At 41.0% G+C, this 15,871-nt stretch overlaps 1 protein-coding gene across 1 annotated transcript in view; it reads right to left on the minus strand.

The window, feature by feature from the left end:
* Positions 1-15,871, minus strand: part of MAST3 (microtubule associated serine/threonine kinase 3) — a 163,412-nt gene that overhangs the window by 36,875 nt on the left and 110,666 nt on the right. The window contains 3 exon segments of the mRNA XM_040417822.1: positions 2,225-2,379; positions 2,592-2,704; positions 2,818-2,940. Coding sequence (XP_040273756.1) covers positions 2,225-2,379; positions 2,592-2,704; positions 2,818-2,940 — 391 coding nt within the window.

Below are 15,871 nucleotides of genomic sequence, written 5' to 3' on the forward strand. Positions count from 1 at the left end.
ATTGATGTCTAGGATTAGACATGCCCATCCTGATATCATGAGGTTTTCTCTGAACAGAAGTAATATATATAACTTATGTTCATATTTTGATATCCTAACCTAATAATAGCTTGGTTATAATGTGACAAGTTATTTCCACTCACATGTATTGTTAAGCTTGTAATGCTTTATATTAACACTATATATATTCATTTGCATGTATCATTGTGTTTATTTACTTATATATGTTTATAACCTTGTAACCAATAAATCTGCATATTTTTATACCTGTGTATTATTGTATAATGTAGGACTACACCTTTATCATTAACATCTCACATCAAAATAACTTATTATCTGAGGAAATAGTTGGACTCAGATGTGAATTGTATCGATTAGGTTGTCTACAATTCACCAGGTCATGATTTCAAGAATTTATGACAAATTTTATAAATTACATATATTTTTCATGGTTAATTATTTTATGACCATAATTAATAATTCTTAATTGAATTATTACCGCCCGACAATCTATGTTGTGCCTTTCCTGTATTATTCCCTCACATACAACCCCAGAAATACATATGGTATGTAATGCCCCTGCAATTTCCTTCTCCACTGTATAGAGAGATACAGCTATATATATTTGTATGGATTTAGACGTAGGGATGAATGACTGGAAGCTGTCTGGAGCTCTTCACCTGCTTCTGTATAAGATCACTACGCAGCACTAAGGGGACAGACGGGGAGCATGGAAATCCACCACTGAATACAAGGAAAGGTGGACCAGAAGACTAAACCAGAGATGAAAATATAATTGGATCTTTTATACCAGCATAAAAATGCTCGCTGGTCAGCAGCAAATTTCCATGTTAAAACAGGGAACATGGGATATGTCGACAGCATAATGTAAAGTGTATTGGGGATGAAGGAAGAAAATCAGATTTTTATTTTATTTTATGTACACCTTTTATCCCGTTGTTTGTGCATCTAACTAAACAGATGCTGCTAGTCCCATGCCAGTAAGGGTGTATATTCACACAAACTTATGTATTTTGCAGCCCAAAAAACACAGTTCTGCAAAAAATATAGATGATGTCCATGTGACGTCCGTTTTGCATCCATTTCTTTTTTGCAGGGCTGTAGAATGGACATACGGATGTGGACAGCACACAGTGTGCTGTGTTGTTTTTTTTTTGCGGACCTATAGAAATGATTGGGGATTAGATGCGGACCAAAAACATGGTCTTGTGAATGGGGCCTAAACATGATGTGGGAGGGACATATCCATAAAGATGGAGCGATCCGACAAAATACAACGAGAGACCTCTATCAAGACTGGCATTCCCATACACCATTCTTGAACCCAAAGGTCCCAAATTATTACACACATATAGTGTGTGTCATGATTTGAGACTCTCATGCCACTATTGTGGCATAGGAGACATTAGTAAATGCCCCTCATTCTGTGTTCTCACCAAGGAACACTTTGTCTTAGGCTACTTTCACACTAGCGTTCGGAGCGGGTCCGTCTGATGTTTCATCAGACGGGTCCGCTCCTATAATGCAGACGTTTGCATCCGTTCAGAACGGATCCGTCTGCATTATAACTTAGAAAAATGACTTAGAAAAAAGTGTGAAAGTAGCCTGAGCGGATCCGTCCAGACTTTACATTGAAAGTCAATGGGGGCGGATCCGTTTGAAGATTGAGCCATATAGTGTCATCTTCAAACGGATCCGTCCCCATTGACTTACATTGTAAGTCTGGACGGATCCGCTCGCCTCCGCACGGCCAGGCGGACACCCGAACGCTGCAAGCAGCGTTCAGGTGTCCGCTCACTGAGCGGAGCGGAGGCTGAACGCTGGCAGACGGATGCATTCTCAATGGATCCGCCTCCACTGAGAATGCATTAGGGCCGGACGGCTGCGTTCAGGGCCGCTTGTGAGCCCCTTCAAACGGAGCTCACGAGCGGACACCTGAACGCAGGTGTGAAAGTAGCCTTAACTGGTGCCTGGGAATGGAAAACATTAATAGAAAAACCTAAAAAAAAAAAAAAAAAAACAACAACAACAAGTGAACAAATCTATTAGAAGCTCATCTGGTCTCACACGTAGGGAGCAGAATACATATATGTGACCTTTACAACTCTCTCTGCAGCCACATAGGCTGTGATAAGAATAAAATAAATGAAAATAATTACAATAAAAAAAAAAAGTTTCTCTCAGTAAATGTGTTCTGTCTCACCTGGTTTCTGAAGTGATTAGGCTTTTTTCATCATCTTTAGACAAGACTTTCTCCCACTTCTCACTCCGGTCTTCTTTCTCATCACTATGGCTTCTCTCAGTAGAGGAGAAGCTGAGATTTAGTTGTGCAGCAAGATGTTCAGAGCTACCGTAAACCTAAAAAAAAAAAAAAAATGATGATAGAAAAATGTGACCTTTTGACCAACATGTCTCCTCCACACTTATTCTATACAGACAACCTACTTGTAAAATCCAGAAAGGGTACTAAACAAAAAACAGCCATCACCACGGAACAAGTTATCTACATTTTATATATATTTTAGATAAATAAGGGGGGGAAAAATAAAGACAAAAAAATCAATCCAGACCTTGCTGAATCGATGTGAACAAGAAGAAAACTGACGAATTTCCACAGACGATTCCTCATCATTGGTCTCATCGTCATCTTCGGAAGCCAAATGATGATAACGTTCTGAACGTGCTGAGGACAAAAGAGAAGAGAGATGTATCAAACAATAAAAAGGACTATGTAAACAAATACGCAAAATAGTAAAAAATAAAAGCAAATGCAATACACCCTCAATATTCCCTTACTGTCAAAATAACTGGTGTCATCATCAGCCTCCAGTTGTGGCACAAACTCTGCTTTCTGTCTCAAAAGCCCATTCCAATCCAAGGAGCGGAAGAAGACATGTTGCTTTACCTCTTGTGCCCCTCCTGCATCGATATACATAACATGTGAAATAAGTCAGAACTGTAATACATACGTAAGCTGCTATTTTTGAAGAAATATGAACAATTATGTACTAAAACACATTCTCAGGGGTGGTCTCATAACATGTTTCAATATATTCTTTAACAGCTCAATTTACAGATTTCCGGTTACAAGTCATTACAGAAAATATTCTCATCTTTAGATGGCTCCACAGCTTCATTGTCATTTTGAGCTGCCCACAGAATTGGCCAGCAACAGTGCTTCATGTAGTGGCATTGCATATGCATTTGAGTTTACGGTTATCCTTCATTCCACACAGCTCCCAGCCTGGTCATCTAATCACTCTCTGAACATGCACAACAGCCAGAAGCTATCCTGTTTAGATGAACTCACGTTCCTGAGTATATATTATATAGTATATAAGCAAACTAAGAAGAAGTTGAGCAAAAAGGAATCAGAGTGAATGAATATATATATATATATATATATATATATATATATTTTTTTTTATATTTAGATTAAAGCCCAGATGATTCATACTTCAATGATACTGTGCTCAATATTCTGGGTACAACATCTGGGGTGCAGTACTTGCTTGGGGTAGAGAAAAAGTACTTCCAGGTTCTGAGAGTGTGGCCAAGAGTGGTGCGGGGGCTGAAGTGATCACCCCCTGCACCTAATCCATACACTTGCTGAATCTCAGGCTCTGCTTGGTTCAGACCTCAAAGTGCTGAGTGTCATCTCTCCCCTGCTAATATTTTAATGGAACAGCTTTATTTTAATCACAACAACAAGGTCTTGTGATTTTCATTCAGTGGTGCAGGGAATTGGAAAATGAGGTGGGCAGCACCAGGCAAAAGAACAGTGGCACTGACTTTGGACGCAAGTCGGCCTATCTGCATAACATGCGTGTAGTGTGTAAAGACACTATTTTATAAACAAAGTTATATTTTAGAGAAATTTAGTTTTGTGAGGGCTAAATACAGGGTGGGCCATGAAAAACAGAACCACGTTTGTACAGGATAATGCTTATTGGACCTCATTCATCAAAATGTTCCTACAGAGAAAATGTCTGTTACCCACAGCAACCAATCAGAGCTCAGCTTTCATTTTACCACAGCAGTTTAACAAATGATGTCTGTCACATCCTTCCCTCCCAGTCAAGTGGAACTCTGTGGAGAGCAGTATTGATATGCGTGTTGTGAGGCTGTTCAACATGCAATATTCCATCAAAATGATTTTTATTGGGTTTTTCAAGATTTTGTGCAGAAAAAAGGATTGTACAAATCATTGTATGGTGTTAATATTAAATATACTTAATTCCAATGGATATATCAAAGTAATATTGTTACAGAGAATGTACATTAATTTGCATAGGAAGTATAATCATCTTTTTTAATAAACAAAAAGTAATAGAAATAAAAGAAGAAAGTTATAAAGAAACAAAAGAAAATACCATAAATATTACAGCATTATCAACATCTAGTTTTCCGGTCGTTGTAGTTTTAAAATAAGTCTAAAACATAAACTAGTCTCTGCTATTAACTTTGCGGTGGTACAGGGAGTGCAGAATTATTAGGCAAGTTGTATTTTTGAGGATTAATTTTATTATTGAACAACAACCATGTTCTCAATGAACCCAAAAAACTCATTAATATCAAAGCTGAATATTTTTGGAAGTAGTTTTTAGTTTTAGCTATTTTAGGGGGATATCTGTGTGTGCAGGTGACTATTACTGTGCATAATTATTAGGCAACTTAACAAAAAACAAATATATACCCATTTCAATTATTTATTTTTACCAATGAAACCAATATAACATCTCAACATTCACAAATATACATTTCTGACATTCAAAAACAAAACAAAAACAAAATCAGTGACCAATATAGCCACCTTTCTTTGCAAGGACACTCAAAAGCCTGCCATCCATGGATTCTGTCAGTGTTTTGATCTGTTCACCATCAACATTGCGTGCAGCAGCAACCACAGCCTCCCAGACACTGTTCAGAGAGGTGTACTATTTTCCCTCCTTGTAAATCTCACATTTGATGATGGACCACAGGTTCTCAATGGGGTTCAGATCAGGTGAACAAGGAGGCCATGTCATTAGATTTTCTTCTTTTATACCCTTTCTTGCCAGCCACGCTGTGGAGTACTTGGATGCGTGTGATGGAGCATTGTCCTGCATGAAAATCATGTTTTTCTTGAAGGATGCAAACTTCTTCCTGTACCACTGCTTGAAGAAGGTGTCTTCCAGAAACTGGCAGTAGGACTGGGAGTTGAGCTTGACTCTATCCTCAACCCGAAAAGGCCCCACAAGCTCATCTTTGATGATACCAGCCCAAACCAGTACTCCACCTCCACCTTGCTGGCGTCTGAGTCGGACTGGAGCTCTCTGCCCTTTACCAATCCAGCCACGGGCCCATCCATCTGGCCCATCAAGACTCACTCTCATTTCATCAGTCCATAAAACCTTAGAAAAATCTGTCTTGAGATATTTCTTGGCCCAGTCTTGACGTTTCAGCTTGTGTGTCTTGTTCAGTGGTGGTCGTCTTTCAGCCTTTCTTACCTTGGCCATGTCTCTGAGTATTGCACACCTTGTGCTTTTGGGCATTCCAGTGATGTTGCAGCTCTGAAATATGGCCAAACTGGTGGCAAGTGGCATCTTGGCAGCTGCACGCTTGACTTTTCTCAGTTCATGGGCAGTTATTTTGCGCCTTGGTTTTTCCACACGCTTCTTGCGACCCTGTTGACTATTTTGAATGAAACGCTTGATTGTTCGATGATCACGCTTCAGAAGCTTTGCAATTTTAAGAGTGCTGCATCACTCTGCAAGATATCTCACTATTTTTGACTTTTCTGAGCCTGTCAAGTCCTTCTTTTGACCCATTTTGCCAAAGGAAAGGAAGTTGCCTAATAATTATGCACACCTAATATAGGGTGTTGATGTCATTAGACCACACCCCTTCTCATTACAGAGATGCACATCACCTAATATGCTTAATTGGTAGTAGGCTTTCGAGCCTATACAGCTTGGAGTAAGACAACATGCATAAAGAGGATGATGTGGTCAAAATACTCATTTGCCTAATAATTCTGCACGCAGTGTATAAACAACTAATAAATGTTGTTTTATTGTAGGGTATAAAAGAAAACTCTGTTAAAATATCTCGTTGTTAAAATTAACACATATTAGAACATAATTGATGAATGTTCCACCTCGGCTTCAAACAGGATTGGTAAGGATCTATGTTACCATGTAATGTTTTGTTCAATCTTGAGTATGTGTGTTTAGTTATAAGTGATTAGGTTCTTCTGGGGAAGTGAGTTAGCCAGCAGTTCCATCCCTTTAGACATTTAGGTCTCGTCCAGTTTGCCATGCAAATGCTTGTTCGGAAATATAATTGTTTGATACCATGTCTATTATTATTGAGATCTCTGGGATCTTAGGTGATTTCCTAAGGTTAGCTATAGATATTCTCGTAGCAATTGCAATATGGCAAATGAAAAACTACCCCAGGAATGGAGATTTCCTAAGTTTAACAACTGTAGTTCCAGTGTGAGGATTTTTCTTTTCCCTGTCAGTAGGTGTATTAGTCGTTCCCCAATTTATTTAGTTTAGGGCACGGCCAGAAAATGTTTGATCGTTCCTACCCCACCACATTGTCTCCAACATTTATCAGAATTTTCTGGGTAAAAATCATGTACTTTTTTTGGCGTATAGTACAATCTCGTGTTCATTTTTTATGCCGGCTCTCTGTGGGAAATTCATGCTGTCGCTTTGCGTAAAATATTATGTGCGTTTATCCATTCATTAGGTTGGAATATTTTTCCTAGGTCTTTTTCCCATTTTTTGTGTGAGTTGAGTATGTAGAATTGAGTGTCATTGTTAAGAATTTCATATAAATTCTTGTGTTCACCTTATTTGGATATACATTGGAAATTGTATCGGAGATCGGAATTTCCTGTGTAGGGTATTTAGGGAGATGTTTGGAGAGTTTTTTGTAGGTTGTTTTTTCCCCCGCGGTCAGATTATATTGGTTATCTAGGGTTTTGAAACTTTTTATTTTCTCATTATCTATGATATCCTGCAGGTAGTTTATTCCCTTGTTTGACCAGTTAACTAGTGAGTTCAATCCAGTGAAAGCTTGTAGTGATATTAAAGGTATTTTATGCATCTTTTTTGTCTTTGATCAATATGTGTAAATTCATTTGTTTCCAAGACCTCTATGGCTGCTTTTGCAGTGGGGGTGAGAGAATGTACAATACAGCTAGATCTATCGCTATTCATATTTATATGTCCAGTTCTTTATTCCATTTATTTCAGTTTCTATTTTGACCCAAAGTTTTTGGTGTTCTACAGGTTTAAACCACTCCATTGACTGCTGTAGCAGGTTAGCTTTATAATATGCTAATATATTTGGAAGTGAGATGCCTCCATTGCTCAATTTGTTTTGAAGGATGTATGTATGCAGCAATTCTAGGTTTCTCTCTGTTCCATATGAACTGTGACATTTGGGTTTGGGATTTGAGTAGGCGAGTTTTGGGGATTTGTATTGGTAATACCCTAAGATAAGACAATTTGGGAAGAAGAAACATCTTGTATATAGAGTTAGTCGTCCGAACCCGCTCCAATTATTTTTTTGGAGATTGACTTTTTTTTTATTTTTAGGTATAATTTAGGGAAATCTTCAGTAATAATCTTTTTGCTATTACTTGCTAATTCTACTCCCAAGTATGTAATAGAGTGTTTAATCCACGCGTATGGATATCTTTGTTTTAAATCATTTTTGGTGTTTTCTGAAATATTGATTCCATATATGTGGGATTTTGATACTTTGTCATAGGATATTTTACTAAAATGTATCTATTTCTTGCTGGAGGCTAATTAAGGACTGTTCCGGGTTCGTGAGTATCATTAGCACATCATCTGCGAACAGATTGATTTTGTTATCATATCCTGCAGAAATTATGCCTTTGATGTTTTCATTTTTCCTGATGTGTTCAGCCAAGGGTTCCATAAATTAGCACAAACAGCAGGGGTGACGAAAGGGCATCCCTGTCTGGTGCCGTTTGTTATATCGAATTGTTCTGAAAATACATCATTGCATAGGACCCTCGCTGAAAGTGCAGTATACATTGAAAGTATCGATTTGATAAAGGAGGTCGGAAACTCGAATTTTTGTAAAACATCTTTCATATATTGCCAATTTACCCTGTCAAATGCCTTCTCTGCATCCAGGGAGAGGAGCAGAGAAGGTGTTTTTTTTTGTCTCAGCTCTAGTAATCAGATTAAGGACCCTTCTGGTTCCGTCTTGTGCTCGTCTCTCTACCGTGAAACCAACTTGGTCCTGATCTATCAAGTCCGATAAGATATTTTTTTGTCTTGATGCCAGTAATTTGGCAAATATTTTTATATCTTCGTTGAGCAGGGATATAGGGTGTAGATTGGCTGGACAATCCGGGTCTTTTCCGGGTTTAGGTAGAGTAATTATATTTGCGCATAACACTTCTTTTGGAAATTCTCCTGTTTCAATAGCTCTGTTGAAAGCCTTTGTTAAGTTTGGTGTTAGAGTTTCCTCAAAATTGTAAAATTCAGATGTAAATCCATCTGGGCCTGTAAATCCATCTTCCATATTGGACTGAACACCTCAGATTTTTCTCAATTGGTCGGATGACTCCCGGAGGTGTGCCGAACAGAGTCCTCCTTTCTTTCTTAATAGCAGCTGCCAAAATCCTCATTCCACCTCTGTGGAGATCCACACAATGCCCCTCTATTTCTCAATGGCTCTTCAATGTTGAGCAACTATACTGCATTGAAGAATTAGCAAGTTCTCCTAACATACACAATCTAAATTTTCCAAAAGTGTGGGCCTCTGGATTCAATTCCTTACCTCTGACTCCTTTGTTAGTCTAACTTTTTTTTTTTTTTTTAAGGCTACTTTCACACTAGCGTTCAGAGCGGGTCCGTCTGATGTTTCATCAGACGGATCCTCTCCTATAATGCAGACGTTTGCATCCGTTCAGAACGGATCCGTCTGCATTATAACTTAGAAAAATTTCTAAGTGTGAAAGTAGCCTGAACGGATCCGTCCAGACTTTACATTGAAAGTCAATGGGGGCGGATCCGTTTGAAGATTGAGCCATATAGTGTCATCTTCAAACGGATCCGTCCCCATTGACTTACATTGTAAGTCTGGACGGATCCGCTTGCCTCCGCACAGCCAGGCGGACACCCTTCAAACGGAACTCACAAGCGGAGCCCTGAACGCTAGTGTGAAAGTAGCCTAACTCTTATTGACACAAAAGAAATAATACCAACATCTTACAATCGTGTTGCATGTCATAATACAAATGGGTATAACAAGTCCATTTCGTGTAAGTATTCCAATTATCCACTGCACTGCTGTAACATTCCCTATCTTTTGTTGGAAGTTTGTACAAAACATTCCTGTGACGCCACTAAACCGACCGATCCAAGGATCGCTGGGCTGTGGACAGGGCCTGTCACAGTCTCGAGGCAGAGTACAACGTGTGTGGAGAGCTGCACCACAAGCTGCAGACCTTTTCAAATTTTTTAGGTTTGTTATGGTTTTTAAACACCATCACTAAATATGGTAAAATTTGATTTATCTGCAATTTCCACATGGATAGCGTCGGTGTGTTGGGATCATAACATCTCAAGGCAATACATTTATGTGCCATAAATAATTACTCTCTCAAAAATATTGTCATGTAGTGATCCCAGTTATCTTCGTTCATAAGTCCCAGCAGGCAAATCTCAGGAGGAGTGCAATCTATCTGAACCGGCAACAAATTGGAGAGAAAGGCAGTCACCTCCCTCCAGAATGTGGCAATAGGACTGCAACTCCATATCATGTGCCAGCAGGGTCGGACTGGCTCACGGGGAAGCCGGTGAAATGCCCGGTGGGCCCCTTGCCTGCCTGCTTATACTACAGCCAGAGCCACCAGCAGGGCAGTTACTATACTTTCAGGCGCCTGGCTGTTATCAGGTGCTGGACTGCAGCACTGGCACACATCATTTTACTTTGGTGAAAGGGACAGCACAATACCTTGCAGCGCTTGTTCCTTTCTCCAAAGTAAACTTCACTGACCCGACATGAGCAGACAGCTCCCCCCCTGCTCTCTGCAGTGTGAAGTTCCATCATGTGTGAGGAGGGGTTGGAGCCAGAGGAGCCGAGGCAGCAGCAGGAGATAATGGAGACGCTGCTCTCTCTGACCTCCTGTGTCACTGTGCCTCCAGTATAAAGTTCAGTTCTCTTCTCTCACTGGTCCCACTACTCCACACAGCAGCACTGGGGTAAGTTACTGTGGGAGGGAACTGGGAAGTAAGGCGATAAACCAACACTGTTTCCCTATTATTTATCAAGTATGTGATCCATTATCACTCATAGCGCAACCAATAAAAGATATATGGATCTATATAAATTCCAAATCACAACTCAAACAGCAAGACTTTATACAAAATCACTGATGTTTATTGGTACAAAATAGAGTTGTGACCACTGGCCACACAGACATTAAGAACACTTTAAAATGTCACTCAGACCGCAGACGTGTGGTAATTACAATATATATACGTAAAGTGCAAGTGCCTAGATAACCTTACAACAATAAGATACAGTCAGTGCCTAACAGAGAGTATTATCCTGTCTATGATATATTATCAAAAGGTCAAACAGTGGACCCTGTGGGAAGTAAGGAGAGTCCTTTTATTTTATTTAATAACTATTTCCCCCCTTAGGGGCTAGAACCTGGGATCTTTTAATCCCTTGTCCTATTCCCCCTAGTAGAGCTCTATTAGGGTGAATAGGACTTCGCACTCTCCCTGCTGCCCTGTGCATAGTACACATGGCAGCAGGGAGCTGACTATGGCAGCCAGGGCTTCAGTAGCGTCCTTGCTGCCATGGTAACTGATCGGAGCCCCAGGATTACACTGCTGGGGCTCCGATCAGAAGCTGCCACTGCCACCAATGAAGATAGCTTTCCCATTAATTCAAATATAGCGACACCTGACCTCTATGAGAGGTAGCTGCGATGCGCGGCAGTTAATCCCTCAGGTGCGGCAGGGGTTAACTGCTGCGGATCGCAGCTACCTCTCATAGAGGTCGGGTGCAGCTATATGATTCACCCGCCTCCTATATTTGAATTAATAACTGAGTTAACATCATTGGTGGCGCAATGGCCACAGCCCCTCCCCTCCTCTTCCCCTCTTGCCTCTCACTGGTGGCAGCGGCACAGGGGGGAGGGACTGCTTCCTTCTTCCCTGTGCTGCTGAGGGAACATTGATCGCGTTGATAGCAGCGCGATCCATGTTCGCGATTCGTTATCGGCATATCGGCAAGGTTAGATGCTGATAACTTTGAAAATCCTGAATATCGGCCGATATTGGTAAATCCGATAATCGGTCGATCCCTACCTGGGACCACTGCCGATCAGCTGTTTGAGAAGGCACCGGGGCTCCTGTGAGCCCTTCTCTGTGATTTTTCTGGGCCATGTGACGTCACGTTCATTGATCAAGTGGCCTAGGAGCAGCTCAGCCCCATAGAAGTGAAAGGGGCTGAGGATATTACCAAGCACAGCCGCTATACAATGTACGGCACTGAGCTCGGTGCGCTGTTAGGAGGCCGGGGCGCTACTGTGATCACTTCAATAAATTTATCTTTTTGAATATGCAGGAAACATTTCCTTCACTTTGGATATTGTTTAGGATGGCTGGGGGACTGGGTGGTTCATCTAGGACATGGAATGTCCATGTGTGACTGATGTCTAACTAAACTAAATGAGTTGCTTAAGGAGAAACAATTTGATATAGTGCAGTGCACAATACTGTTCTGTTTAGCATACGGTTACTGTATTGTGTGCTATAATGCATACATTCATGTGTGCGAGACTGAAAAATGAACAAGTAATATCTCCAGCTCTAGGGTGGGACCCCAAAATCAATTCCACTGGTGGGCCCTAGGCGCCCCAGTCCGACACTGTGTGCCAGAAGTCTGCTTCTAGTTCTCCACATCGTGGGCATGCTGTGGATGATACTCTACCCATTCTGTAGAGCTTAGTTGGCGTTAAATATGTTTGCTAAATAATGTACAGTTGTATAATTTTATTATTAACTGCTGGCGATACCTATAAATGTGATTCCAATAAATCTGTTATGGATTCTTCTGTGAGTGTGGGAATAATTTTTCTCCATTTATCTATTACCTTGAGAGGGCTTTTCTTAACCTTTGCTTGTACTAAATGGGAATAAATTGCCAACACTAGTCCTCTGGGACCCTGGGTTTTAACAACCCCTATTAGTGGATATTTCAAGATCGTGGTGTTGGTGCTCGGTAATGCGGTCTGTATGGCCGACCTAAGTTGTAAATATGAAAAGAAGTGGGTGTGAGGAATATTATACTTCTGAGACAGTGTTTCAAATGTTATTAATACTCCCTGATCGTATATATCTCTGAGAGTTTTAACCTCTGTCGCCTGCCATCTTTCAGCCCCCATGACTACTTGTATCTGTGGCAGCGATTGATTGGTCAATAGGGGTATATCAGAGACAACCCCCGTGAACTGGGTCAGTAATTTTGCTTCTTTCCAGATCGTTTGTGCCAGCCTATGCAGCGGCAGCAGCGGTCTCTGGAATTTAGGAGGAATTTCCAAGACTGACCATATTCAATAAGAGTTTAGGAAACGCTTTAAAAAGTATTCTGAAGTGGGGAGGTCCTCCGCAATATACAAAGTTCTAATAAGTCTCAGCTGACCTACTAAATAATATATATAGTAATCTGGTAAAGCCATACCGCCTTCGGTTTTTGGTAATTTTAATGCATCTAGACTTAGTTTAGCACGTGATCGTCCCCATATAAAAACTCTAGTCAAGGAGTCCATTTCTCTAAATATCAATTTAGGTATAGGTACCTCCGAGTGTTGGAGGGCATATAACACCTTAGGAAGTATAATCATTTTAATTAGATTAATACATCCTGCCACCGAGATGGGTAATTTTTTCCAATTTTGGAGCTTGTTCCATATATGGTCCTTCAAGGGGTAAATATTGAGTGACAGGGCCTGAGTATATCTTTTAGTAATATTTACCCCTAGATACTTGAAGGTGTCTACCACCTTTAGTCTTTCCACATGGGAGGAACTTGTCCAACCTGTCTTGCCTAGAGGCATGTAAACTGATTTTTCCCAATTAATATGTAGGCCCGAAAACTCCCCGAATTCATTTATCAAAGCCACTGCATTTTTAAGGGAAGTGTCAGGTGATGATAAATATAAAATCATATCATCTGCAAATAGTCCTATATTGACTTCTTTCTCCCATGGTCACCCCGGTTATATTTCTGCTTCTCCTCACCCTAATTGCCAGAGACTCAACTGTCAGTGCAAACAAGAGTGGTGACAGAGGGCAGCCCTGTCTCGTACCTCTATGAAGAGGAAAGTTTTCAGATAGCTCTCCATTTATCAATAGCCTACTGACCAGGCTGCTGTACAGGAGGGTAATCCATTTGAGAAATTGTGGGCCAAATCCAAACTCTTTCAGGCAGTTTAACAGATAGGCCCATTCTATAGAATGGAATGCCTTGGCAGCGTCTAATGAAGCCAGGGCCCAATCCTCATTTAAGGAGAACCCCACCTGCGTAACTACCTGGACCCGCCTGATGTGCTCAGTGATGGATTTCCCTGGCATGAATCCTGTCTGGTCTGGATGAACCAATGATAGGATTACCAGATTTAAACGAGTGGCCAGAATTCTGTAGTCTACATTTAATAATGCTATGGGTCTAAATGAGCCACCCTCTAAGGGATCCTTATCAGGTTTTAGTAATAGTATAATAGTGGTTTCCATAAAAGTCTCGGGCAAGTGTCCCCTTTCCAAGGAGAATTGGAGGGTGGATAACAGTTGAGGAGCTAGTACCTCCACATATTTAGCATACACTTCTTTGGGGACCCCATCTGGGATGGGGGATTTCCCATTATTAAGGTCTGATATTGCTTGTGTTATTTCTTCTAAGCTAATTGGTTGGTCTAGTTGGGTACGTTGTGTTGTAGTAAGAGTAGGTAGGGATATGCCCTCTAAATATGCAGCTATCTCTGCTTCAGTTGCTGTTATGCTAGATCTGTATAAATCTTGGTAGAAGTGTGTAAACGTGCGGAGAATCGCCTCTTGCGTGTTGTGTAAATGTCCAGCAGGGTCTCTAACTGCTAAAATCGTTGAGGAGGGTGAATTATGGCAGACTAATTAAGCCAGTAGCTGATTTCCCAGTTCGAACGCTGTCTGTTTTCATGAAAAATAATTTCCCATCAGCCTTGTCCTTAAGTGTCGCTAAATATTGTCTTCCCGCTTCGAGCCATGCGTTTCTGTTTATGTCTGTCGGGTGATTAATATATTGCTGTTCCAGTGTAGTACACTGGGTTTCCAGCTCCGCCTCCGAACGTTTGGTGTCTTTTTTTAAGGACCCTCGAAGAAATGCCTTTAAGGTGTCCCACACCAGTCCTAGGTTAGGTTCGTTTGCGTGTATTTCCAGAAACTCTCGTAGCGGGTAAGGGATGCCATCTGCTGATCCCAAGAGGTTCAGCCAGAATGCATGTATATTCATCCTATACATTATTGATAGCGTGCCCCGCATCAGAGTGCCCAGTATCGGTGAGTGATCTGATATCCCCCTGAGTAGGTATGTTATTGCACGAAGATTTAACATCAGTAACTCATTACCTAACATCTAATCTATTCGGGTTAAGGAGTTGTGTCCACCACTGTGGCAGGAGTATACCTTGTCTGTGGGATATTTAGCTCTCCAGAGGTCCAACCATCTAAATTCAGTCAGAAACCTATAAAGTCTTGAGGGAGTCCCTGTGTTTATTGGGTTCGCATTGCCAAGAAAGCAGTCAAGAGAGGGGTCCAACGTCATGTTTAGATCTCCCATGCAGATTCCTCTAGCTTGTGGATAGGTGGCTGCGAATGTAGCAGCCATGTGTAGAACCTGCATGGAAACTGGGGGTGGGTTATAAATCCCTATTAATCTATATTGTACATTGTCAATTAGAGAGTGAACAAAGACATATCTGCCTTCTGAATCAATGAGTAGGTCTTTCACCTCCCGGCACAATTGTTTGTGTACTAACAGGGACATACCTCGTGAAGAAGTGGTATGGTATGAGTGTGCGGCCCATTGAACCCAAGGTTTCTTTAATACACGAGAGGTGTTAGTGATAAGATGCGTCTCTTGAAGACACAAAATCTGTGGATTAGAGTGTCTGATAAAAGCAAGCACAATAGATCTCTTTTGTGGTGTCCCCAAACCCCTAACATTCCAGCCATGGATTCAAAGGCAGGTATATATGATCAGAAGTGAAGTCAAGTGCAGTGGATGTATTGGCGTGTAACATTGCTACATGAATAACTGCAAGCAATGAACAGAACATAATTATTGCAGAACCGAAGAAACTAAAATTGCGAACAATCTGGGTTCCCTAACGTTATGTTGTCTGAGTGTTAGGTCTGTAATCATTTCTTATTTCAGACCTTAGGCCAGTAAAACCGGGATGCACCAGCCTTCGATGTCAGTTGGCAGAGACATGCGGGCTACGGCCACAGAACTGATGTATCCATTTTAATTAGGTGCATGTATATAACAAGGCCCTAAATCATTAGCGAGAGTGAGGCAAAATGTAATGAAGAAATTACGGAGGAATTACAAATATCATATATGTCTCAGTGAAAGCAAACCAGTTTGCTGGTGTCGTCAGGTGACCATTCTCTAGATGTAACAGGAGTCTCAGCGTCTTGGGGATCGTCGCCGCAAGGCCAGCCATTCGGAAGCTTCTCCACGTGAAGTAAAGAAGACCGCTCTGTCGCTATACACCATTCTGAGTTTAGAAGGATAGCCCATAGAGTACGGGATGTTAGCT

This window comes from Bufo bufo, chromosome 2 (genome assembly GCF_905171765.1).
Source record: "Bufo bufo chromosome 2, aBufBuf1.1, whole genome shotgun sequence".
Classification (NCBI taxonomy): domain Eukaryota; kingdom Metazoa; phylum Chordata; class Amphibia; order Anura; family Bufonidae; genus Bufo; species Bufo bufo.